The following is a 27,449-nucleotide window of genomic DNA, read 5'->3' as shown; positions in this document are numbered from 1 at the left end:
CTAACCCAAAAGAGAACAACAAACAATCCAATAAATAAACACCTCCCCTATAATAACTAAAAGGAATGAAAGTACAAGAACAAGTCTAGACCTTCAAGACATAACGGTCAAGATCCTGATGTCCAAACAACAAACCAAGTAACTACTAAATACTAACTCGGGAGGGCTGAACCCTAATATAGCTCACTTGTATCAACTCTACCTAAAACCAAGCAGCCAACAAGTTGGATGGTCTTTGGAATCAAAGCAGCTGCCCTCCTTGTTGTGATGTTCTGCTAGTGCCATCATAACCATCTTTCATCCATCCTATAACTACCTAGGGATCCCCCCTTTATCTCCACTTACGAGAAGACAAAGAAAACATCAATATCAGACCCTGAAGCAAGAAATAATCTCTGTTCTGATAGAGTACCCAGATAACCAAGGTACCAGAATAAACCAGTAATTCTCTCCCTCATAGTCTCCAAGCACCACTTGAACCCCTAACTGTCTTGAATTCCCTAGAGAAAAAGCAATTAGTTAATTTGGCTATTCCTGCAAAGGGATGAGCACAAAAATGTCTTTCAGTTGATGAAGAACACAAGATCACCTTCTCACCACATCATCAACAAATTAATCTCTGAACCCCTCTATGGTATGAATTTGGGCAACTCAAATAGTGATAAGATCATCCAACATCTAGGAGAGTTTGAGGTAGTGTTTTGGTTCAAGTTGAGAGCTGAATGTCACGAGGTGACAAGATTGACTCGACCTTACTGTGGAGAGGGCTGATGGAAGAGGTTTCAGGAACACTCTAGAAGTTTTAGAAACCCCAAGACACTTCGAGAGAGTTCAAGGAGATTCCGGAAGCACTCTAGAAGCTTCATGAACACCTTGAACTTTGTACATACTTTTAGACCTATTCTAGAGCATTCATGTATCTAAGGGAACTGAGATAAGTCTAGAAGAAGGAGGAGTCTAGAAGCAAGTCCAGAACATTTATGTTCTAGAGAAATCCCTTAAGGAGGTGGAGGTGCTTATAAAAGGGAACCCCCTCCCTCATTTGCATTAAGCAACCAAGCAAACAAGTGTTGTATTCCTCTCTTGAGTAATACAACGAGTTCCTTTGAGTTCTCCATCTCTCTTTCCTTGTGTGCTTTGTGCTTTTGTTGCCTAAGTGTGTGCCTTAGTGTGAGGGACGAGTTGGTAGGCTACTTGGTCTCAAAAACCAGGAGAGTGCTCTAAGTAGGGAAGGCTGACTTATGGAGCAACGGACTGCTGCCCAAGTGCCGCACGAGACGCTAGAGGAGTCTAGGTCCGTGACATGAAGCTGACTATCCCTTTCAAGAATAGATTTTTGTTTTCTATACATATTTCTTCTATTATTTTACTTCACCAAATGAATATGTTCAGTTGAAAAACAGCCCACTTGATGTATGGAACTGTTTGAGATTAGATGCAAACCAGAAAATGAACAAACAGGAGAAGAAGAGAAGAGAGAGCTGGCGGCAATGAGTGTTAGAGAGTAAGAAGTTCGAACATAACCCCTCTCTAACACTCTCAACATCTTATTAATAAGTTAATCTTTGACAAATTACAGAGAGGCCCTTGAGTGAGCAGGAAAATACAAAAAACAGAATATTACAGAGTATGGGCCCAGAATAAGGCCCACAACAGAGAGAAACATAACATAACATGAAATGACAGTCTATGGGCCATTCGGCCCATCTTCTCTACACTCCCCCTCAAGCTGAGCATAGATGTTAATCATGCCCAGCTTGCCAGTGTCATGTTGAAGCCTTGCCTTGGAAATGCCCTTGGTGAGAAAATCTGTCAGTTGTCCTTCAGAAGTAATGAATGGAAGACACACTTCACCGGAGGAGACTCTTTCACGAATAAAGTGTCTATCAACCTCAATATGTTTGGTTCTATCATGTTGTACCGGGTTGTGAGCAATGTTGATGGCAGCTTGATTATCACAGTACAACATCATGGGTTTGTCATGATCTACCCCAAGTTCTTCCATTAAGGACCTTAGCCACAATAATTCCGAGACTCCATGTGCCATGGCTCTATATTCTGCTTCTGCGGAGGATCGAGCCACAACTGTTTGTTTCTTACTCCTCCAAGAGACAACATTACCAGCCACCAGACTGCAATACCCTGAAGTAGATCTTCTATCATCAATATTTCCAGCCCAATCAGCATCAGTATAGGCTTCAAGTTTCAGATGACCATGTTTGGCAAATAGAATTCCTTTTCCTGGAGAGCCTTTCAGATAGCACAAAATCCGTTCTGCTGCTGCCATATGGGTATCTCTAGGAGCATGCATGAACTAGCTAATGCAACTGACAGCATACGCGATATCTGGCCTAGTCATGCACATGTACAAAAGCTTCCCAAGAAGTCTCTGAAAGACCCCTTTGTCTTCCAACAAAGTTCCATCCGAAGCTGAAAGTTTGTGACTCATATCAATAGGAGTTGCAGCTGGTCTTGCACCCAATTTTCCAGTTTCAGACAACAAATCAAGGACATATTTCCTCTGGGAAATAAGAATCCCATCCCTGGATCTGGCAACTTCTATGCCAAGGAAATATCTCAACTCCCCCAGATCCTTAATCTCAAATTCTGTACGGAGGAAAGACTTAAGGCCCAGAATGCCAGAGGCATCATCACCAGTCACTATAATGTCATCAACATACACAATGAGATACACTGCTAGAGACCCACTTTTCTTCACAAAAAGAGTATGATCTGACTGTGTCTGAACATAGCCGAATTTAACAAGTGCAGCTCTAAATCTCTCAAACCAGGCTCTAGGAGATTGTTTGAGGCCATTCAGAGATTTCTTCAGTTTACATACCTTTCCTTGCATGTCCTTCCCATACATTCCTGGAGGAAGACACATGTAGACCTCCTCATGTAAGTCACCATTCAGAAATGCATTCTTTACATCTAACTGATAGAGAGGCCAATCAAAGTGAGCTGCCAGAGATAAAAGAACCCTCACAGATGTCATCTTAGCAACAGGGGCAAAAGTCTCCAGATAGTCAATCCCATATGTCTGTGTGTAGCCCTTTGCAACAAGTCTGGCCTTGTACCTCTCAATAGTCCCATCTGCCCTGTATTTAATGGTAAAAACCCACTTGCATCCAACTGGATCCTTCCCTTCAGGCAAATCCACCACCTCCCAAGTACCATTTTCATGTAGAGCATCCATTTCAGCCTGCATGGCATCTCTCCATTCTGGAATCCCAAGAGCTTCTGATACAGACCTAGGAATGGGGTTAGAAGCAACTGAAGAGAGGTAGGCACAATATGAAGGGGAAAGTACGTCATAAGAAAGGTGTTTGGAAATGCAGTGTGCAGTACACTTCCGCTTTCCTTTCCTAACAGCAATGGGGACATTAAGATCTGGGAAGGGGGATTCCAAGGGAGCTGAAGCAATACTTGTTATCTCATCTGTGATTGGGAGGGTATGAGCCTCATCTGTTGTAAGGGAAACCACTTGCTCATTCCTGGATCTCTGCCTTTGATACACTTTGGGATTATGGGTAGGACGAGGAGGTAAAGAAATAGGAGCACTAGGACAAGAGGAATGAAGTGGCTGATCCTCCTTTGATTCATTTTGTGAGGATACAGATTTGTCAAGAGACTGAATTGGGACAGGAAGGGGAAGAGCAAAAACTTGTGACAGACTCTCCCCCTGTTGACAATGTCCTTCCTGAGAGGAACCATAAAAAGGAGAAAGTTCATCAAAGGTAACATCCATAGAGACATGTCTGGTGCCAGTCTTTGGATCAAAACAACAATAACCCTTTTGTGTGGGGGAGTAACCGAGGAAGATGCATTTGTGGGCTTTTGGTTCAAACTTGTGTCTCTGCACACTTGGAATGTGAACATAACAGGTACAACCAAACACACGAAGAGGAATTGGGAAGAGATCCTTATCTGGATGAAGAAGACTGAAGGGGGATTTAAACTGAAGGGGGATTTAAACCCTAAAACCCTAGATGGCATACGGTTTATGAGATAGGTAGCAGTAAATACAGCACAATTCAATGACTTGGTCAAGCTACTTACAGATAACAAGTTGGTATTTAACTTAGGTACATGAAGAGTGGAAGATAAAAGTAAAGAGCCTGTAGGCTTGACAGTTCCCTTGCCAGAAATGGGGGCAAGAGAACCATCAACTAAGGTGATTTTGTCACGACCAGGAAGTAAATCATGACACAAACAAAGTGGAAAGGTTGGTCATGTGATCAGAAGCACCTGAGTCAATGATCCAAGGGGTCTTGGGATTACCTGAGGTAGATGCATGGTTAGTAGAAGCCCTTATACCTGAGTGAGCAAATGCAGAGGTGGCTGGACTTCCAGAAGGGTTGGATGATGAAGTTACACCTTCAAGTTCGCTGATCATCCTTCCAAACTTCTCATAATCAGCTTTCATGGCTTCCAATTGTGCACTTGCAGACTCAAACTCTATATCTGTACTTGTGGCTGTATGTGCACTTCCTGTCTTTCTACTGTCATTCTTCTTCTGGAATCGGATAGGGACAAGACTGGGATGCAATTTTCAGCACTTGTCCTTAGTGTGTTTCGGCTTCTTGCAATATTCACACACCACCTCCTTCTTTCCTGTGCCACTGGGGGCTCCTGTAACCCCTTTGGGTTTGATTCCCACATTTGCAAAATGATCATTGATACTGACCCCTTGAACCTGCACTTGCCTCCTGCTTTCTTCACTGCTGACCAAAGCATATGCTTAAGACAATGAAACATCTTCCTTGGACAAGATGTTTTGCTTTGTAATGTCATATTCAGAATTCAGCCCTGTCAAGAACTCAAAGACCCTATTCCTTTCAACCAATTTCCTATATGTTTCAGCATCCTTAGGGGTATCCCATGTCACGGCCTCTATCAAATCAATCTCTTGCCATATAGATTTTAGGGCTGAGAAGTATGTTGCAAGTGACTTCTCCCCCTGTCTTAGATTCTTCACATCACTTCTCAGTTTGTAAGCTCTGGCAACATTCAACTTCTGGGAGTAAGTTTCTGCAACACTATCCCAGATTTTCTTTAGCCGAGTTCATCCACAAGTAATGTTGGCTAATCTGTGGCTGCATTGAGTTCACAAGCCACCCAATCACTGTGTAATTCTCCTGCACCCATTTCTCATAAGAGGGATCCTCCTCTGGGGGAGCTTTCTTGCTCCCAGAGGATAAACCCCCACTTTCCTCTACTGCAAATATGAATTTTTACGGATTGTGACCAGGCCAAATAATTGGTTCCATCCAATTTAACTGTAGTTACAGCCAACAAGGAATCAGTTGTAGTTCCCAAATTATGTCCATATTCAGCAGTGCTCTTGTTCTTCAATTTCTGAGAAGTCCATTATGTAACAACTTCAATTAAGGTTTCGGCAGGCCTTTAAAAGTGATCTGATTTCAAAGAACTCAGATTGAATTGAAACAATAGCAAACACAACAACACACAAACTCAGTTCAGAACTGACAGCCGTGAGAACCAAGTTCGGTGGCAGCACTTTCAAAGAGGAGAAACTCTGATTCAGCCTTCAAGGAACAATCAGTAGGCCTCCAAACAATATGTATTCTTGGTTCCCAACAATAATTTCCCAAGGAGAACAAAGAAAACAGTCCACAGTACCTAAGAGGACTTTTTACAAACACTATGTATGCAACAGCCAACACTTCACTGTTAACAAGCAGAAATCACTTCAAGAACACTTTGTCTAAGTCCAAGAAGCAGCTGAACTAAAGTAGAGGCTTGTACCACTCAATTTAGATCAGTTTTTTTGGCAGTTTGGAAGCCCAATAACAGCCGAACCACACTTCCAGAATAACCCAAAAATCAGTCCAGCAACAGTGCGCCGAATGGAGGTGTTTTGAATTTAACAGTCCTCCCAAATAACAAAAAATAACTCAGCAAAGAACTGAGAAAAGACTTACAGCAAGAGAGTCTCTGGTTTGAACTATAAACCAGGCCGAACACTTGTTCTCTAAGATAACTTCGAAAGTCCTTTTCTCTGATTTCAAATCAGGCCAAACAACTTGCTCTCTGGTTCTTCCTAGTCACCGAACCCTTCTCCAAGTGTATAGAAACTTGGGCACCCTCCAATGACCTCCAAGAACCAGGCGGATGACTGTAAACTTTCAGCCCTAGAACCTCCTCATGTAGTTGGCTGAACTAGAACCACATGAGGGACACGCCAAGCAATGGCCTGCTCTGATACCAAGTTGAAAAACAGTCCACTTGATGTATGGAACTGTTTGAGATTAGATGCAAACCAGAAAATGAACAAACAGGAGAAGAAGAGAAGAGAGATCTGGCGGCAATGAGTGCTAGAGAGTAAGAAGTTCGAACATAACCCCTCTCTAACACTCTAAACATCTTATTAATAAGTTAATCTTTGACAAATTACAGAGAGGCCCTTGAGTGAGCAGGAAAATACAAAAAACAGAATATTACAGAGTATGGGCCCAGAATAAGGCCCACAACAGAGAGAAACATAACATAACATGAAATGACAGTCTATGGGCCATTCAGCCCATCTTCTCTACATGTTCTTTATATTTTCTGCACATGATTGATCATTGAAAAGTCTTATTGCATCCAACATGTTTCTTATAAGCATAGAGCCAACCAGTAACATGTGGCCAGCCAATATTGCTGCAACCCTCATGACCCAAATAGATTATTCATCTGACTTACCCAAGATACTGTTCCATCATTCCAATCCAAAATCGCAACTTGTTTTTAAATGACAAATTATTTGAACTGTTACCTTCATTACATTTGATCCATATGATCCATACCATGTTTATTGACATGCAACATTTTTTTTGGATCAATGTAGAAGAATTTATTAATTCAATAGATCAAAGCAATACAAGTATCCAGAAGAGAGGTGCAGCAGCATCCTCTCCAATAACATAAGTTAAAAAATAAAGCAAGTTACAATTGAGCCAAGAACAAATGCTCCCTATTTACCCCTTTGCTTGGCTAAACAATCAGCCAAAGCATTTGCTGCTCTTCCCACCCTCTTCATGCTTATATTCTTATTCTGTGTAAGCGCTTTGAATCTCTTGATTTCATTCCTAGTAGCACCAAATAGCAGACTGAGTCCTACACCACCACCACTTTTGACTCCCCTTCTATCAGTAGGGATTTCAAACCACGTTGATTTGCAACATGCATGCCTGGAATAGCTGGTAGTAATCCAGCCGTTCTCCCAGTGAACCTGAGAAAAAGGACAAAATATTCCCATCCTCATTTTTGAGAACCCCACCTATTCCAGACAGATCTGGATTTCCAAGATTGTTTCCATAAAAATTTAGCTTTCCATAGCCTTCAGAGGGAGACCGTTCTTTCTGAAAGAGCAACTTGCCATAGATGACCAATTCCTCCATAGATCGTCAAAACAAAATTGACTGAATAGTTCCAAAGTTTTTAACCATTGGATTGCCCTATTCAGCACACAATCCTTTATCTCTTGTAGGCTTCTCTCATTCTCTTGGAAGATTCTTGCATTCTGATGGTGCGCAATCCGGCCGGTCCTAGCTGTCAACGACCTTGCCTCTGACTGGAGCAACGGGAAGCCTGAAACGGAGAAGATGAGGGAACTCCGGGGGGAACCCGGTGAGATTGCTTCGAAGCTCAAGTTAGTATTCTCTCAAAGGCAAGATAAAACCAGATGGCGCAAAGTTTGCATACCTTGTTGTTGGGGGTAGGGGGCCTTTTATAACCATTTCGCGCATTCACTCCGAGGCTTCTGTCAGGTCGGGTATGATTACTTCTATGTTTTTTCCAGTTCGGGCGCCATCCCTTTTGTTGGGACAGAACCGCCACTGCTCCTTGTCGGAGCCGTCCTTGTAATTGGAGATGGCGGTGGCAGGTGGCCGTTTGGAGTGCGGCTGTCAAGCGTCAGATCCCAAGTCGGTCAGGTGCGCCGCCCCTGGATACGAACTTCCTCGGTGTTAGGCATGGTAGGGTTCAGTTTGGCGTCCTGCAGGCGAAGTGCTATAGTGGTGAGCAAGGTAAGTCTTGAGTTCGGAGGTATGTCCCGAACTGCCATAGGGTAGGCTAGTTCGGAGGAGTGTCCCGAGCTGCCATAGGGCAGGCTAGTTCGGGTTACTATCCTTTGAGTTTGGCTCGGGGCCTAAGTGAGAGTTCGGGCTCCTAGTAGAGAGTTCGAGTTGTTGGTAGGGAGTTCGAAGGAGTGTCCCGAGCTGCCATAGGGCAGGCCAGTTCGGGTAACTGTCCTTTGAGTTTGGCTCAGGGCCTAAGTGAGAGTTCGGGCTGTTGGTAGGGAGTTCGGACTGTTGGTTCCTCCCTTTGGTGCTCTCGCCTTAGGTGCGCTGTTGTGCCGAGCTGTTGCCTTTGCCACGTGTTGCGTAATTGTGAGGTCGAGCCAAATCTTCCTTCATCAATTGCCCCCAACTCCTCGTGCTAAGGGTCCTGCCCTGGCGCGGGGAGTTTCGCGAGGTGGTAGGTGGATTTGTCCCGTACTTCGAATCTTGATAGCGCGAGGTGCTTTGTCAGAGCGCCCAAAAGGTGGGAGACGCACCTACCTGCTTACAAATGTTGATAGATGTGGTGGCGCGCGCTTATTTCGAATTTCAAAAAAGCGCGCCGCTGGAGACGTGACAACGGGTCTTTCCGATTTTGAAAAAATGCGTCGCTGCCGTTCAAAAGGCGAGGAGACGTGCGCTGGTCGCTCTGCAAGTTTTAGAAAGACGTGCACGGCGCTCTGTCAGTTTCAGAAAGACGTGTGCCAATCACGTCTCAGTCTCAGGGGACGTGCGGTCAGCGCGAATGCGGTCCGTCAGATTGGCTCTGATCTGCACTGTTGGTTCTCGGTTACTGTGGGTATAAATAGTAGGGGACCCCAGTCGCTTTGTCACTTCTGCGCTTTGCTTCTTGAGCTCGCGTCCAAGTTTCAGCTCGCGTCCAAGCTTTAGCTCGCCTTCAAAGTTTTTTGCCTGTTCCAGTCTCTGGAGTCTGTTCGAACCTCCTTTTTGAGTGAGTACTTTCCTGGAATCCACCTTTTCTCCTTGATGTCTAGCTTGGATAGCTCAGACGGTTCTTCTAGTGGTTCTGATGCAGGTTCTACGAACTGAGTCGCATCCCCCGACTAGTCTAGCTTGGATAGCTTAGATAGCTCAGACGGTTCTTCTAGTTGAGCCACTTCAGGCAGTTTGGCGTCTACCTCTCGTCGAGGTCAGATGCCAAACACGTTTGGTCCTTCCACCATGACGCCCGAGGGGCTCCAATCCCTTATTACCTCTTACAATTTGCCTGGGGAGTATGTCTATTTCATTCCTTCGGGTAGCTTTCCTAGGGAACACGGTCCTGATGAGATCGTGATATTTCGGGAGCAGCTCACTACGGGGCTGAGACTGCCTTTCCACCCCCTTCTTGTCGAGGTCATAAACCACTTCGGCGTTACCGTCAACCAGCTTCACCCGAACTCTCTTCGTAACTTGGTGGGGCCAATCTCCCTTTTTTGCGAACAGGGCTTTCCTTTAGACTTCGAGATATTCTCCTCTATTTTGATGCTCAAGAAACAAGCGGGTCCTCTTCTCGGGAGTAGGCGGGCGTATTACCTGTCTCCTCGCCCGGGTTTTAAGCTCTTGCACGAACTTCCCAACAAGGTCCCGGCGTGAAAGCGGTACTACTTCGGGGTGCGAAGTGCATGAGGGTGGCCTTTTCAGACCGGGTGGGGGATGGCCGCCCCTGACTCCGGTGTCACTCTTGATAAGGAGACGGTGAAGGGCCTTCGGCAATGGGCACGGCTAGGGCTAAAATGCCATCAATACCTGACAGAGGCCAAGCTCATTGTGGTCGGACTGAGTTCGAGTAGGTTCCATGCTTAGAGGTTTTGTTTTGCTTTGTTCTTTCGTTTATTCTTATGTCGAACTCTTTTTTGCAGGTGTGATGGACTTGGAGAGGACTCGCGGTGGGCACCTGTTCCAAGGTATGAAGAGGAGGAAGCGGGTCGCCAAGCGAACTCGTGCCGAGTTGCCCCAGGATGCGGAGCCTCATGCACCAGAATACACGTCAGAGGATCCGCCCAGGGAGCCCGAGGTGGCTCCTTCAATGCAAGAAGCGGTAGGGGCCCCTTATGCCGAGACTACTCACACGGGGGCTCCCGCCTACTCTAGTGCTCCTGCTTACTCTAGGTCTGCTTATACGCGAGCTGGACCCTCAGGCTCGGGAGCTAAAGGGGAATTTAGGAGTGTGCTGTCGCCGAACTATGCTCTTCAGAAGAGTAGGGAGGCTACCTTCCCCGAGGAGATCGCAGCGTGGACCGATCTTCCCTTGAACTAGATCGCGTGCCGCGCCGCAACTCATGCTATGGTGGTGAGTCAAATTTCTTGTCGGGGCTTCTTTGTTTTTTATCCCTCTTGCTGTCGTCTTAATCACTTGTTCCTTTTGGTAGGTGAACTCTTCTATTCATGCCTTAGCGGCCCAGGTGGAGAGGAGCTCGAGGCAGGCGTGAGCTGCCGAAGAGGCTTTCCGTGCCGCCGAGGCGACTACTCGAGCTGCTGAGGCGGCTGCTCATGCTGCCGAGGAGGCTGCTCGCGTTGCTATGGCCAGGCAGGCGAGGTCTCAGAGGGATGCCGAGGCCATGGGGGTGGTTGTGAAGCATATGGCGGACCTGAGGTTGGACCTGCAGCATCAGGTCGAATACCTTCAGGAGGACATAAGGGAGAAAACGCAGATCTTTTCCCAAGGCATCGAAGATGCTAAGAAGAAGGCCGTTGATGAAGACATCGCCTCGCCTCGCTTTGATGACCTGATGGTGGACTCGTACAGGAGGGGATTTAAATTGAGCCGATGGATGATCCGGAACACGTACCCCAAGCTCGATATCAGTGCCATATCCACTTTGCGCATAACTTAGGAGATGGCCAACGCTGCCAATGGTGAGCCTGATTCCGAGGGCAAGGCAGGACCTTCGGGTGCCGTTAAAGTGCCTTCTGATGAGGAAGAAGCAACTCCGGGCTTGTGAATTTTTTATTTATTTTTAAATGTATTCTTCCTTATCTTGCAATGGAATGCACTTTTCTTTTGGTTAAGTGTTGATTGTTCTTTCTCCCGAACTGACATAATTGCCGAATTGATAATATGCTCGATCTGTTTCTTGCCCGGGTCATTGCACTTGCGCGACCTGTTTCGGTGTTTAATACTTAGTCTCCGCTTCGCCTGAGTCTTTTGGCTAACTTTTCTTTGCTTGCCTATGCCGAGGTTCCTCCGTTAGCTCGGCATCCTGGCCCTTTGGCTCTTGTAGCGATTTCGTCCACTTCGCTTGGCGACCTATAGGTAGTATCGCCTTAAGTTAATGATGTTCCACACTCGGGGTACTTGTTTGCCTTCTAAGGTTTCGAGCTCGTATGCCCCTTCGAGCACTCTCTTTACTCTGTAGGGCCCTTCCCAATTTGGTCCAAGTTTGCCCATGCCGGGTTTGAGCACCATAATCTTACGGAGAACCAGGTCGCCGACTAGGAAGCTTCGCTTCTTTACTTTGGCGTTGTAGTACTGAGCTACTTGCTACTGGTAGGCCGTTGTCCGGATGTGCGCGAGGTCTCTTACCTTGTCTAGTAAGTCGAGGTTGGTACGTAACTCGTCTCCGTTTGTCTGATCATCATATGCTTCTAGTCGCAGTGTAGGTATTTCGATTTCTGCTGGGATTACCGCTTCAGTGTCGTAGGTGAGGTTAAAGGGGGTCTCTCCCGTGGTGGTTTTTTCTGTAGTTCGGTGAGCCCATAGAACACTTGGTAGCTCGTCCGCCCACAACCCTTTAGCTCGGTCTAGTGGTGCTTTCAGTCCGCGGAGGATGGGCTTGTTCATTACTTCTGTCTGACCGTTTGCCTGCGGGTGTGCGACCGATGTGAAGTTCTGACGAATTCCCATATTTTTGCACCATTCTTGGAACTTGATATCCTCGAACTGTTTGCCGTTGTCCGAGATCTGTACACGAGGTAGCCCGAAGCGACATACTATGTTCTTCCAAAAGAAGTCTGTATGTTTCGGGCTGTAATTGTTGCCAGAGGTTCAACTTCTATCCATTTTGTGAAGTAATCTACTGCCACCACCAGGAACTTTCTCCCACCTGTTGCTGGCGGGAATGGCCCCAAGAGGTCGATGCCCCATTGTGCAAAGGGCCATGAGCTGGTGAGGTATTTGAGGTCGGAAGCAGGCTGATGGTGGATATTGGCGTGCTTCTGACATTTGTCTCATTTTCTGACGAGCTCAACAGCTTTTGCCTTCATCGTTGGCTAGTAGTATCCTTGTCGAAGTGCCTTTTGGGCGAGGGCTCTACCCCCCAGGTGTCCACCGCACAGACCTTCATGAGTGTCGCGGAGTACGAGCTCGACTTCGGTAGGTCGTAGGCAACGCAAGTAGGGGAGTGTGTAGGACCGTCGGTACAGCCATTCGTCTATTATGACGTATTTGGCTGCCTGGCGCTGCACCCTCTTGGTTGCATTGCGGTCCGCAGGGAGGTTGAATGTGCACTCAGCAATAAAATCTGCTAAGGCTTGGGCTTTAATGGCAGTCTGTGGCTTGTGCTGGAGGTCGTACTCGCTGAGCTTGATGGCCCACTTCGTCAGTCGACCGGAAACCTTGGGCTTGAGTAAGACTTGTCTCAGGGGTTTGTCAGTCAAGATGACGACGGTGTGAGCCTGGAAATATGGGCGGAGTTTCCGAGTTACAATTACCAGTGCGTATGCTAGCTTTTCTATCTGCGGGTATCTCGTCTCTGCTCCCTGCAGAATTTTACTAACATAATAGACGGGTCGCTGGACCCGATCTACTTTTATTAGTACCGAACTGATCACCTTGTCGCTCGCCGAGAGGTGCAGTTCTAAGACCTCGCCCTCCTTGGGCCTGGCTAAGGTTGGCACAGTGGCGAGGTAGCTCTTTAGTTCGTTGAACACAAGCTGGCAGTCTCGGGTCCATTCGAACCCTTTGCCTTTGATCGCCTTAAAGAAAGGGAGACAATGGTCTGCCGATTTGGACATGAAGCGGCTCAAAGCGGCTATGCGGCCGTTTAGCCTCTGAACCTCTTTTACTTTTCGAGGTGGTCTCATATCTAGGATGGCCTTTATTTTGTCCGGGTTGGCTTCAATACCGCGCCGGTTGACAATGTACCCTAGAAACTTACCCGAGGTGAAACCGAAGACACACTTGTTTGGGTTCAGTTTCATGCTATATTGACGCAGAATTCGGAAGACAAAATCTAAGTCTTTTATTAATTCCTGTGAAAACTACGTCTTGACGACCATGTCGTCTACATAACATTCTATTTTCGTGCCAATTAAGGGCCGAAAAGGTTATTTACAAGTCTTTGGAAGGTCGCCCCAGCATTCTTTAGTCCGAAGGGCATGACCTTGTAACAGTATAGGCCGAACTCGGTTATGAAGCTGGTTTTTTCCTCATCGGACTGGTCCATCTTGATTTGGATGTAGCCTGAGTAGGCGTCCAAGAAGCTTAGCAGCTCATGTCCCGAGGTCGCGTCCACTAGGCGGTCAAATCGGGGGAGGGGGAAGCAATCTTTTGGGCAAGCTCGGTTCAGGTTGGTGTAGTCGACGCACATGCGCCACTTGCCGTTTGCTTTTTTCACCAGCACTGGGTTGGCTACCCAGCTCGGGTAATGAACTTCCCTTATGAAGTCCATTGCGAGGAGCTTTTCGACCTCCTCGTCGATCGCCCTCCGGTGCTCCGGGGCTAAGTTGTGCTTCTTCTGTCTAATGGGTCTGACTACAGGGTCAGTGTTAAGCTTGTGAATATAAGGCCAGGGTCAATATCGAGCATATCGGCCGCGGACCATACAAAAATATCTAAATTTTGATGTAAGAAACTCACCAGTTCAGTTCGTGAAGGCTCTTTGATGGAAGCATCGATTTGTAGTGTTCGAGCCGGATCTGTAGCCAAGGTCGGAATCGCGATCGTTTCCTCGGTGGGCGAAGCTCGTTCCTCGCCCTGCTCCGTTCGAGGTCATCGATTGCCTTGGTTTTTCCCTTCAGGGCGGCAACATAACACTTGCGGGACTCAAGCTGTCCGCAGAATATGCGTAATTGGCCGCCCTATTATGGCATTGTATAGGGAGGGGGTCGCAACCACCAGGAAATCGTGGTTGAGCCTAACTGCGCAAGGCCATGTGCCGATTTCCACAGGTACTGTTATTTTCCCAAGGGGCCTGACTTCCTCTCCATTGAAACCCACCAGAGGAGTGTTTGCGGGCTTCAACTCGCTTCTCTACAACTGTAGTTGGTCAAACGCCGACTTGAAGAGGATGTCCACCGAACTACCTGAGTCTACAAGTACGCGCCGGACTTCGAAGTCGCTGATCCTTAGTTTTATGACGAGCGCGTCATCATGGGGATAGTGGACACCTCGCACGTCGTCTTCCGTGAAAAAGATCGGTTCTTCCGTCTTCAGCCTCTTTGGAGGGTTCTGTTTTTCTCGGGCTGCCTTGCGAACTGACGTCTGTGCTGCTGCCGAAGTGCACCCTGCTACCACCGAACCACCCACTATCACATGGATGGTTCTCCAACCTCTTTGGAGGTCGCTGCAAGGCTTCGGCCGGTCTGCTGCTGGATTCGAGGGCATCCTTTCCGTGCTCCCCTTGCCGACCTGCCTTATTATTATTATCATTTTGTACAAAATTTCTCAAGTATCCGCGATGGATGAGTCCCTCTCTCTCGTCCTGGAGATTATTACACTGTTCGGTACTATGACCGTGATCTCTATGAAAACTACAATATAGATTTTTATTTCTCTCATTTGGATTACTCTTTAGGCGAGGTGGCCACTTCACGTAGGGGGCATCTTTGATCGTCATCAAGATCTTGGTCCGCCTTGTGTTTAGCGGCGTGTAATCCGTCCGAACTGCTAAGGGAGCTCGGGACGGCTGGCTTGGCTTCGCTTCTCAAGCTTGGCTTCTTCTGTCGCCTGGGTTGGAGGGCTTACCTTCTCTTTTTCTTTTCTCGACCCCGCCTTCGGTTCTTTGGTTGATTTCTTCCTTTGTTCTCATGAACTTGTCCGCGAGCTTGAGGAAATCGGCCACGGTTGCGGGCTGGCTGGCCACCATGTGCCATTTGAACTCCTTGTGCGTTGCCCCTCTCTTGGCTACGGCGAGCTGTACTGTGGGGTCTAATAGCGGTATCTGCAAGCATGCTTCATTGAACCGCTTGATGTAGCCCCAGATGGATTCACCTTCCCTCTGGACTACCCCGAAGATGCTTTCCTCGGTTCTGGGGCACCGCTTGCTGGTAACGAAGTGTGCGGTGAAGATCTACACGAACTGGGCCCACCTTCTTATTGACCCGAGGGCTAGGTTCCGGTACCAAGTGCAGGCCACCCCCTGAAGGTGGTGGTGAAGGCCACGCACATGCATGACTCACTGGCCCTAGTGATGTGCATTTGTGACTGGAAAGCATCGACATGGTCGTTGGGGTCAAAGGACCCATCATACTTGTCCAAAGATGGAAGCTTGAAGTCTCTGGGCATGGGGACTGCCAGGAGTTCTGATGCGAGGTGGGAAGGAACTAAGAGAATCGGGGCATCTTTTACCTCGTCCGAGCTTGTCTCTTCCTTTCCTCTGAGCTTGGGCAGGACACGAGTGGCAGTTCGGCGACTTCGTTGGCGCCTTCGTTGAGCGGGCCTGGTACTGGCGCCGCTGGCCTCCGTGTTGCCGAGCTCGATGGGCCCGAAATGTTGGTCTGCTGCTAGGGCGCTGAACCGGTTCTCCGTGAGTGGGAACTCAGGCTTGGAGCACCGAGGTGCTGACTTTGTGGACGAGGTTCCCGACCCACCTACGAGCTACGAGGCGGGGGTAACTTTTCTTTGCTTTCGGCCTGGAGATGAGGCCTGGCTATTAGGGGGATTCTGGAGTTGGGAAGCTTCTCGGTGAGGGCGTCCACCTTGAGGGGAGGCCTTAACCGGCTTCGAAACAGGGTACCGAGGTGGAAGCAGTGACTGGTTCAGGGGTAGCTGAGGGAACTGCTGCTGATAATGGTGTTGGGAGAGGTGGTGTAGTACTTGGTGTTGCTGGAGTTGATGCTGCTGTGAATTGTTGCATTTGGGCTTGCATTGCCCGCATGCATTGCATTAGGTCGTCCAGCTAGTTCTAGAGGGTCGCCAGTGGGACAACAGTTGGTTCAATGAAGGTTGCTTCGATAGGGAGTGGAAGAGGGACGTTCAAGGCAGGAAGGTTGAGGGGCGCCACTGCTTGTGGCGCACTCAGGCTGGGGATCCCATCCACTGAAAGAGGGATGGTGAACTACCCGATGCACACCATGGGAACTTGGAGTTGATCCCCGGTGGTGTTCGTTTCTGTGCCACGTCCGGTATTGTTGGAGGAAGCCATGGGTGTTGGAGTTTTTGGAAGAAGAGGAGGTTAAGAGAGTTTTAGAGGGAGGCTTTTAGAAGCTTTCCCACAGACGACGCCAATTGATGGTGCGCAATCCGGTCGGTCCTAGCTGCCATCGACCTTGCCTCTGATTGAAGCAACGGGAAGCCTGAAACGGAGAAGATGAGGGAACTCCGGGGGAACCCGGTGAGATTGCTCCGAAGCTCAAGTTAGTATTCTCTCAAAGGCAAGATAAAACCAGATGGCGCAAAGTTTGCATACCTTGTTGTTGGGGGTAGGGGGCCTTTTATAACCACTTCGCGCACTCACTCCGAGGCTTATGTCAGGTCGGGTATGATTACTTCTGTGTTTCTGCCAGTTCGGGCGTCATCCCTTCTGCTGGGACAACCGCCACTGCTCCTTGTCGGAGCCATCTCTATAACTGGAGATGGCGGTGGCAGGTGGCCGTTTGGAGTGCGGCTGTCAAGCGTCAGATCCCAAGTCGGTCAGGTGCGCCGCCCCTGGATACGAACTTCCTCGGTGTTAGGCATGGTACGGTTCAGTTTGGCGTCCTACAGGCGAAGTGCTGTTGTGGTGAGCGAGGTAAGTCTTGAGTTCGGAAGTGTGTCCCGAACTACCATAGGGCAGGCTAGTTCGGAGGAGTGTCCCGAGCTGCCATAGGGCAGGCTAGTTCGAGTTACTGTCCTTTGAGTTTGGCTCGGGGCCTAAGTAAGAGTTCGGGCTCCTAGTAGCGAGTTCGGGCTATTGGTAGGGAGTTCAGAGGAGTGTCCCGAGCTGCCATAGGGCAGGCCAGTTCGGGTTACTGTCCTTTGAGTTTCCCTCGGGGCCTAAGTGAGAGTTCGGGCTCTTAGTAGGGAGTTCGGGCTGTTGGTAGGGAGTTCGGACTGCTGGTTCCTCCTCCCTTTGGTGCCCTTGCCTTAGGCATGCTATTGTGCCGGCTGTTGCCTTTGCCACGTGTTGCGTAATTGTGAGGTCGGCCCAAATCTTCTTTCATCACATTCCTTTCTTCCCATATGATCCACAACAAAGTTGTTCTAGAACACCTCCACATAAACCTTCCTCCTTTTTAAGACCAAGCACCTAAACGAAGGTAGAAGAATCAAAGAGCGTGCTAACCTCTATTGGCATACTCCACTTGCACCCAAACAACGAGAAAAGCCAAACCCATAATTTTGTAGTATAGTGCACCTAGGTGCACAAGCGAGGTGGCATTTTAGGGTAGGCACCTCGCCCAAGTCCTAGGCGCAACCCTTTCAAAAGGCGTGCGCCTCAGCCCAGGCGCGCGCCTTTTGAAAATTTGACGCTTTTTTGCTTTGAGTCTAGCGGTTGGGACAGGGGCTCCGCCCCCATGCCACGCCCCTTGCCTCGAGGGGCATGGCACAAAGGCGGCTCGTAGAATCAGGAATGTAATATGTCACACTCACATTAGCTACTTGAAGTAATGTAATTGAGAAAAAAAGAGATTATGAGTTTTATATGCTTGAAAATGTTTTATATGTTTGATTTTATTTTTAAATTCTTATTTGAATATGCTTTACATGTTATGTTTATGTATTTTAATTTTAGATAATAGATTTTTTAAAACATTTATTTTAAAATTTAAGTTTATGTTTTTATTAATATTATGCTTAATAATTTTTTGAATTTTCTGAATTTTTAGCATTTTTTTTTAATTTTTGTGCCTTGCTTAAAATGGTGCGCGCCTCAGGCGCAAATTGACCCCTGCACCTTTTTTGTGCCTTACGCTTTTAAAAGACTATTGTAGTAACGGAACAAGAAATTAGTAAATGGTAGCAATCCTTACTGTTATGCCTGCAAAGAATACATCAATTAGGTGAGATACACAAGAGAGGTCTTCTCTCTTGTAAGTTATCTAAGGTGCTTACTTTCCATAGAACACTTCCTAGGAAAAAGCACTAACTTTAAGGGGAATAGGTCTACATCAAACTTCCTTAATAGGGAAATGCTAAGGCGAAGACTAACAAAGAAATTTAAAGAAAGAATTATAAGAAAAGACCTTTTGGAAAGTAAACCCTTTTGTCTGGTTTTGAGGGATCCACACAAACCTTACTAAGAATTCTCAACAAATTGGACACAAAACCAATCTCCTCATCCCTTAACCCATTACGAAAACCAAAATCCCAAGTTGGGACCAAAGGAGTTACTGGAGTATAGGGAAGGAAAAAGGTCCTTTAGGCTCCGTTTGGTTTGTGGGAAGATTTGGGTGGGATGAGAAAGTGTAAAAGTTCTCTTCCATTGTTTGGTTTTATATATGGGAAAACAATGAGAAAAGCACTGTGACGAGAGGAAAGCGAAGACGGTGAACATGGCTCTGTTTCACCAAGAGGGAGACAAATAGTAGTTCGTGGCGGAAAGCGAAGACGATGAAAGGAGAGGTACTAGAGGGTAAATGATCTTGGTTACCACTACTGGTATTTCCTGTGTTCGTTGTCAAGAAGATGATGAACAGTGCTTTTTTTGGGTGAAAAAACAAAAGACAAAAGAAGAAGAAAGAGGAGAAGAGAAGAGAGAGGGAGGAAGGGAATGGCTGAGAGGGGGTTCCACCGCCGCTGCTCTGTTTCTAGGTCCGAACGGGGAAGGGGAGGTAGCAGATCGCCGATGGTAACGGGGAAGGCACTGGTTCTCTCCCTCCTCTATTCGACATCGCTGGTTCTCTATAGTGGTTTCTCAAATTTTTCCATCGGGGTCGCATGGTTTTGGTGCGACCCCAAATCCATGATTTTGGGATCTGACATCTCACACTTTTCTCATCCCATCCCTCTATTTCCCTCAAAATAAATGAGAGAAAAAAGGAATATTTTTGGAATATTCCCTTTTTCTCATCCCCATTCCACAAACTGAACGGAGCCTTAAAGAAAAATCCCCGACCCAAACATACTTCGGAAACATAACAGAATTCCCATAACACACATCATACCTAACATACCTGAGAAATTAGGGAAGAATATTGTGAATTGCCTTCCATGGTGTTGCCAACATGGCCCAACAAGATACACCAACATCCCAATTGTTCTCTAAACAACCATGAATACTTGCTGCCACTTCATACCACAAACTCCTTTCCAAAGGCCACCTCCACAATCATTTTCCTAATAACACTGCATTATTTGGTACCAAATTTTCTATGCCTACACCCCTTCCTCTTTACTTCTACATAGGGGTGCCAATGGTATTCGAAAATCTGATTTCGAATTCAAGATTCAACATAATCGAATCAAATTCAGATATAACCTGATTTGATTTGATAAATATCCAAATCTGACCAATTATTTAATTCTTATATATAATATATAAAATATTTAAATGTTTTATATAACGTATATATAATAGTTAAATTATATAAATAATTTATATATTTATATACTTTAAATAAATAAAATATTTATTTATTAGCTAAAATAATTAATTGGTCAAATTTTCGAATATTAATTTTCAATATCCATCAGATATCGGATTTTCTAATCGAATTCGAATTTGGATATTGCCTGATTCGGTTCGAATTCGATTCGTTTACACCCCTACTTCTACACACAATCTCCCACTTAATTAGATGGTCCTTCTTGCTTTCCCCTAGTTCCTAAAGAAAATCTCTCATAAGTTTTTCTAATTTCTTTGCTTTTCTAGGTGGAATCCTAAAGACAAAGAGAAAGTAGGTTGGCAAATTGGCAATGAGTAGCCCTAATCAAAGTATGTGCCCTCCCAAGGAGATATAGTTCTTCTTCAATGTGGCTAATCTCTTATCAAACTTTCTACCACTGGGTTCCAAGACCTACTCTCCCTAGGGTTGGTTCCTAACAGATGGCCTAGGTACTTCAAGGGCCAAGAACACTTTAAACAATCTACAATAGCCTTAACTTCCCTACCCTCCATAGTCCATATTAATACTTGCTATGCAGCTTTTGTCCAAGTTAAATTTCAAATTAGAAAATCTTTCAAACCTCCTTATTAGCTCTTTTAGATTCCTTACCTTTCTGACATCAGCCCCTTAACAAAAAAATAATTATATCATCTGCAAATCAAGGGTGGGTAATTGGAAAATCATTTCTTCCTAATCTCCAACCTCTTGTCAAGTCCTCCCTATCAGCAAACGAGATTAACCTAACAAACACAACGACTACTAAAGTGAACAAAAAGAAGAAAGGAGATCATCCTGCCTAACACCCCTAGAAGCTTGGAAAAATTCCTTCACCACTTCATTCACCAAAATAGAATAGTGAGAAGAGCTAATGCAACCAAACACCCAATTACACCATCTTTCCCCAAATCCACAATTTCTCAACACCTCTAATAAAAACTCCCAGTCCACCAAATCATAAGCTTTTTTAAGGTCCAATTTACACACAAAGCCCTTTCACCTAAATCTCCTCATCTCCTCCACAAACTCATTAGTAATCAAGATCGGATTTGTTATTTGTCTTCCTTGTATAAAGGCCCCTTGGTTTTGACTAGCGGGAGAAGGGAGGACCTCTTTAATCCCCAAAGACAAGACTTTAGCTAAAATTTTATAAATACTAGTCACCAAGCTGATTAGTTGAAAATCCTTTGGGTAACTAGCATCAGTCTCCTAGGGGCGAAGGCCAAGAAAATGGTACTGACTCCTGTGCCGACTATATGATTATATGCAAACTCCAAAGACATCACATAAATCATCTTTCAGCACTTCCTAATAGTCTTGATAGAATGCAATTGTAAAACCATTTGGGTTTGAGGCCTTGGACCTATCCATTAAGAAAATCGTGCATTTAGTCTCCTCCTCAAAATTCATTTATCAAAAAAAAATCTCAAAATTTCTCTCTAGCCAACTTGCGTTTTCAACAGCCAAACTTGGCCAATCCAAACCATCTACCCGCAACTTGTGATTCAGTGGTCTTCTATAAATGGATTTGAAATGATCAAGAAAGGTCCTAGAAATCTCATCCTGGGTAGAGATCACTTCCCCATCAATCTCTAGCTTGGCCACAAAATTTGGTATTCCCATCACCTTCCTTAATCTACTTGTGCCTAGGCTTTTGCCTCCAACAAATCTCCTCTCTTAGTAACACTTCTTCCAACTGCCTTCTCAGAAATTTACCTTGCTCATTCAAGTTCCTTTGAGTCTCCTTAACATCCAACTCTACAATCTAAGACAGTAGGCTCAACTTTTGTTCCTCAATTCTCCCAAAATGGTCCATCTTCCACTCTTTTAAATTGGCTTTCAGCTTTTGCAATTCCTTGTGAAACTTAATCACCTTCAATTTACCCTCCCAATTATTTATTCCACTAAACTTTCAATTTGTTTTGAATAAGAAGTTAGAAATGATAAAGAAGTAAGAACTTATCCAATATCTAACACAATATTTGAGCATTTGAACAACCATATATAAACAATATGCACATGATCTAAAAAGTAGAATAAAGATTAATGTGAAATCACAGAAAACCCTCAACATGTGGCAGTGATCAAAGAAGTATATATGGGTCGTACATGATTGCACAAACCCCTATTCTTTTTCCTGATGTTGACAATAGATAAATTTAGCTAATCAAAAGTTAGACAATTATCAAAGTTAATGGAGAAGACATTTCAATGTTTATCAAGAAATCTTATTTGAAGTATGGAGAATAAGCCATAAAAAAAGTACAGAGAATAGCATGTACCTTCTTGGCAGAAGACAAACGAGATTGCAAATGAAGAATATATTCTCGAGCCTCAGGGGTTATTTCCCCAAGGTCATGAAAACTCTTGCTCTCATACGAGGGATATTCATCACTTCTTTCATATTTGGGCAATATATCATTTTTCCCAGAAAACTCAAATATTCTTGGGCTACCATCAACTGGCATCACATGGTCATCAGGTTTAGCATTCTCTAGCCTTTGTTTTCCAAAATCCTCTGCATTTATATCAAGGTTCTTTTCAAGGCAAAGTCTATATTCAGCATTCCTCAGTGTATACCTACAATATATGGAATAGGACTATTTATTATCTCAGGAATCAATGGACAAAGAAAAAGGATCAAATTCAAAAGAATAAATAGGGCAAGGCAAAACATTTTTGAATAATGTCCAAGCCTATTATCTAGACCTAGAGTATTTTTAGCATTGGTGGGCAAGAGAGAAGCTATAAATTACCCAAAAGAACATTTCTATCATGCTCAAAACTATAGGGAAACGTTTTCATTTATAGGCTTGTTTATAGAAGAACATTTGGCAATAGATGTAGTGGATGTTTATGAAAATTGAAGTAATGTTGTCAATACAAGTGTACAAACTTCAACTGATCCTTCAGGTGTGACCCATAAACCCCAGGACAAGGAAATGGATAGTAAGATTATTGACTTTTCACCAGATACTAAATAATCAAATCAAGACTGTTGTTCTTATCTTACCTTAGATTAATGGGGTTGCCAAAATAATAATAAAAAAAAAAAAAAGAACTTCCTAAGTGAAAGCAAGAAGGCCGCACAAAGAATAGAGAAGTGGTATTAGAAACCTTTAGTCCAGTATCAGAAGAAATTTGGTTGTATCAATCTCATTTAATTGGTTTAATTGAAATCCATAGACATTTCAAGACTATGGATAAGTGGTTTCCTACATCATTATCAGAAGATTCCAAATCAGTGCTGTGTATTTTACTTGGAAAACTTTTGGTCTTATAAATCTGTTTTTAGTAGGGCCCTTTTTAGAAGGAATTTATTTGTGTGTGTGTGTGTTTTAATTTTGGAAATCTTTTTCAGGTGTTTATCGGGGCCATTACTTGGTACAATGGTAAATCTCAGACTGACAAGCTCGAGAATGCAGGTACAGGTCTAAGAAAAGCCACTTTATGCTGAAAAAAGGCCACAGACTATGGGGCTAAATCCTTCATCTTTGAAGAGATCTAGACAAGAAGCGGTATCCAGTATGACACTGAGGGCTCAAGAGTTGAAGAAAGCAACTTGATATTTGCAGGCAACACAGTGCTCTGGTTTCAAGGAATCATTGATAGAGCAATCTACACAAATCATTATCATGAATGGAGGAACAACACAAATGGAGGAAGATCGTATTGCAGAAAGGAAGAATATTAAAGGAAGATTTGTGGGTCTAATTGAAATCTTTGGAGGAGGTAAAAACTAAATAGCAGCTTGCCTGCTTTCCAGAAGGGAGAACTGCAGGATGGAGAGTGATGATCTCGGGGAGTGTTACGGGACTATCTACAACATGTTGAAGATTCAAAGAAAACGAGGCAGATATTTACATGAATGTCAACTTTAGTTGGTGCTTTTTGTGAATTAACAATAAGCATATATCAGGCTTTCTTGCAGACTTATATAAGAATCAATTTTTTTGATCAGTATAAGAATAAAAATTTAAAATTACCTTATTGATAGTGAAGACTGATTCCTCATGAATGATGTTCTATGACCAGTTACAATAAGCATTCGTTAATCTATTATTGCTATTTTCTCCTCTGTTTTTCTGCTTAAAAAAAACGCACTCATAACCTCTTATTGTCTCCTAAGACCCCGGATAGTTGAGGTGAATATTGGGTATTAGCCCATTTATATTCTCTTATTGCATAATTCTCTGTGTTTTCGCCTCCATCTTACATCAGCAAGCTTGTAATTTTCAACCAAAATTTTAGATTTTTAACTACTGAGAAGCAACCCCAATCGCATGTAAGAGAGGAAGTAGCCCTAGTTTGTGAAACAAAAGCCCATCCATTTGGAATCAGACAGATTAGGTGGTTTTTCTTCTCTCTCCACCATAGATACGGATAAATGACAACGAAACTTGAACACAAGAAAATTAGAGAAAAACGTAATATACCCGGTCATCATAGAAGAAACCAACAACTTGGAGAGGGGCTCCCAGAAAGCTTCAATCAAGACTTGAAACTGGTCAGAAGGAAGTAAGCCCAACATGCCTGATATAGTTCTCTTCATGGCATCTACAGTATTGGGTGGAACATCCTTTTGAAGAAGGGTTACATCCAAAGGCTCTATATCTTGTATAAGATTGGACAAAAATGATTTCTAAAAACCAAACAAAACCGGATTAGAATCCCTATCCAAACTGTAACAAACTCGTTATAGAAGAGAACAAGAATTCAAGAAACAAAACTGACCTTTGAAACATTGGCGGCATCAGATTTGCCTTTGGCGTTGAGCTCATCGAAAGAGGATGTCGACGAAGCGAGCACGAGGGGCCGTAGCTTTCTGGGGTTATTTGTTGGTCGGAATTGAGAGGGCGAGAAGATTGATATAGAACGAGGGCGATAGGAAGAGAGGATATGAGAAGGAGAGGGATGAGAAGATAGGAGAGAGGCAACGGTCGGCATGCCTATACCTTCCGTTGGGCAGTTGTTCTCCCTCTGTATCTCTCTCTCCACCACCTTGGGCTGAGCTGTGTCCTAAACCAACCCAACGACCACCAGATCTAATACCATTTATTGTGATTTGCAGAGTGTTGAGAGTCAGAGTCAGACATGGACGACGGAGTTGAGCTGTAGCGCGTGGGGACGACCTCTTTCCAATGGGAGGTCTGTGTCGTTTTTCGGTTTTATCATTTCTGTTTGTGAGAATTGAGTGTATTGAGAACGATCGTATCTTGTCTTGTGACTTGTGATTTTGAGCCAGGGCATGTATGGTCACGCCCCGCCATACATATATTATTCTCTTTTATCAAGAATCAATATACTAATGGGTTTTATACCTAACAACCCCAGCCCAGCCCAATGACTTATGATGCCAGAAAGACATGACACCGCAAAGGCTTCGATCCCTTTGGCCCGTGAATTTTGATGAAAGCCCATATGATTGATTACCACTTATATGGGCCGGCCTTGTTAAAATCAAGTTTTGCAAGCTTTTAAAAAAGGGAATAACTGGAATTATAAACATAATAGCCAATTCATTGGTGGGTTTTGATTAGTCAAAATTCTTCTCATACTATATGGTTTTCCTATCATAGATTTTAATTGAATTAAAAAGGTGAGATCTACGTTTGGATGAATTAGAAAAAAAATTAAAGTTTTCATTTGTTTAATTAAAATGGTGGATGCTACCATCACGGAAGTGGCCGCTACATGTATTATACATTTCATCCTCTTGTAATTTAGGAGCTCGGTGATGGACAAGGTCCACAAACAAAGCAGGTGAGGGTAACAATTCAAAAAGGGAAAATCTAGGATGCGGAAAATATATGATATGTGAAGAGTTTTGACCAATCAAAATTCACTCATGAATTTTGATAAATAACACCTAATTGACTACCACCTTTATGATTCCATTTGACTGGTCAGAAATTTTTCAGATATCATATCTTTTTCATAGCATAGTCAAACCCATTCAAAAAAGGAAATAAGATAACGAGATCAAATCAGCCCCCCACAACATTCCACAACACATGTTCCCAATACACGGTGGGGATGTGCTGTGGGACGTTTTGTCGGGGGCAATCTTGTGGAGGGCTGATTTGAACTAATTTGAAACAGCGGAATAAATAAATAGGGCCATCTTGGGCAATTTGGATCTGCTACCAACAATAGGCTGCCAACATGTTCCAACTGTCAACTGCAGCCGCACATTGGGAACATCTCTCATGAATGACAAGGGAGATGTTTCCAATGTACAGCTGAGTGGCCTGTTGTGACATGTTGGTAGCATTGTATTTGTAGCATATCCCTGTCCATCTTGGATTGCCAGCAAGCAAAACCCATAAACCCATCTAGGGAGGAAATTGAGCATACATGGTCATACCCACTAATCCAGTTTTTTTAACAAAGTCCAATTTAGGGTTTGAGTTTCTCACTTTCCCCGACATGGACTAGGGCATAGATAGGGGTTGCAATTTCTCACCCAACCCACCCCGCCCATTTACTTGGTGGGTTGGAAATGGATTGATCACCCATTTGAGTCAATTTAAATGGATTAGGTTGTGGATAACTAGTGGCTTAACCACTAAAGATACAAGTATTAATTCCTAAGCTTTTTTTTTCTAATTTTCTTCATTTGAGTGAAATAATTTATAATTAATACATTAATTTCTATTAATTATTGACTAAAATTAGTTTTTCCTCAAATGAACACACTTCACCCAAATCCACATAAATCCAAATCAATCCAACCTAAGTTTGGACTAGTTCAACTTGGTCTAAATTTGAACAGACCCGATAACCTCAGTTTGGTTCGTTTGGATCAACCAACCTAGTCCGAACATAACCCGATCCAGACTATGCTGGTTCGGCCAAGTACAAGCACGATTACTGACCCGATTTACTTCCCTTGACACATTTAGGACCAATCTTTCGCCCCCAAGTCTGTGCACATGCTGATATGGGGCAATCGAGTCAAATTGCCATTGACTGAACCAGCATGGTTTGGATCGACTAAATTGATCCAAAATCCAAATGGTTCAATCAATTTTAATGTGAGTAGCTCGAAGACAATCCGATTAGATAGTTCAAGTTATTATGATCGGTGTGAACTTAAGTGGTTTGATCAAATCCAAACATAATCAAATGGATTTGCTTTTGTTTTAAGTACATAAATATAAGATTAATAGATTTGGGTGGGTTGGATTGGTCAAGGTGGGTTTGAATTGAACCCAAGTACCCAACCCATTTCATTTTATATAACCGGGTCATTAATGGGTTGGCGGGTTAGATGAGTTGGATTGAAGCTCAACCCAAAATAAACCCAAACTAAACCCAACCAAACCCATTCAACTGCCACCTTTAGACATAAATGGAGTGGTTTTGGATTTGACGCAATGTTCAAAGTATGGATACGTACCGACCCATATCATGCTGATGGCTTATCAATATGTCCCTCCAGGGGTTATATCTGGTCAATCACCGGTTCAAAGGATATCCAGGCTTTAAACCAACCCCTCAACCGATTTCGGAAAAAACATAAAACTAAAAAAACGTATAGACCCGTGTTGATATTTAGAACCTTGATTGGACGAATTATTGACAACCAAGCCCATTACAGTGGGCAAAATCTCAACCAATAAGCTCAATGTTTAGTTTGGCCCAGCTACCTGGCTCAAAGGAAAAAACCCAAAAAAGATTACCAATTATCCA

General features: G+C 44.4%; 1 protein-coding gene across 1 annotated transcript in view; it reads right to left on the bottom strand.

The window, feature by feature from the left end:
• LOC148850212 (MAR-binding filament-like protein) overlaps positions 1-25,025 on the bottom strand; it is a 32,945-nt gene extending 7,920 nt beyond the window's left edge. The window contains exons 1-3 of the mRNA XM_088944347.1: positions 24,489-25,025; positions 24,191-24,396; positions 22,037-22,334 (exon numbers count right to left, since the gene is read on the bottom strand). Coding sequence (XP_088800473.1) covers positions 22,037-22,334; positions 24,191-24,396; positions 24,489-24,701 — 717 coding nt within the window. The 5' untranslated portion in view covers positions 24,702-25,025. The remainder of the gene's footprint in view (positions 1-22,036; positions 22,335-24,190; positions 24,397-24,488) is intronic.
• Between the last annotated feature and the right edge of the window lie 2,424 nt (positions 25,026-27,449).

This window comes from Nelumbo lutea, chromosome 5 (genome assembly GCF_056320005.1).
Source record: "Nelumbo lutea isolate HS-2025 chromosome 5, American lotus-T2T, whole genome shotgun sequence".
Classification (NCBI taxonomy): domain Eukaryota; kingdom Viridiplantae; phylum Streptophyta; class Magnoliopsida; order Proteales; family Nelumbonaceae; genus Nelumbo; species Nelumbo lutea.
The sequence above is the reverse complement of the archived record's forward strand: the minus strand, read 5'-3'. Positions and strand labels throughout refer to the sequence as shown.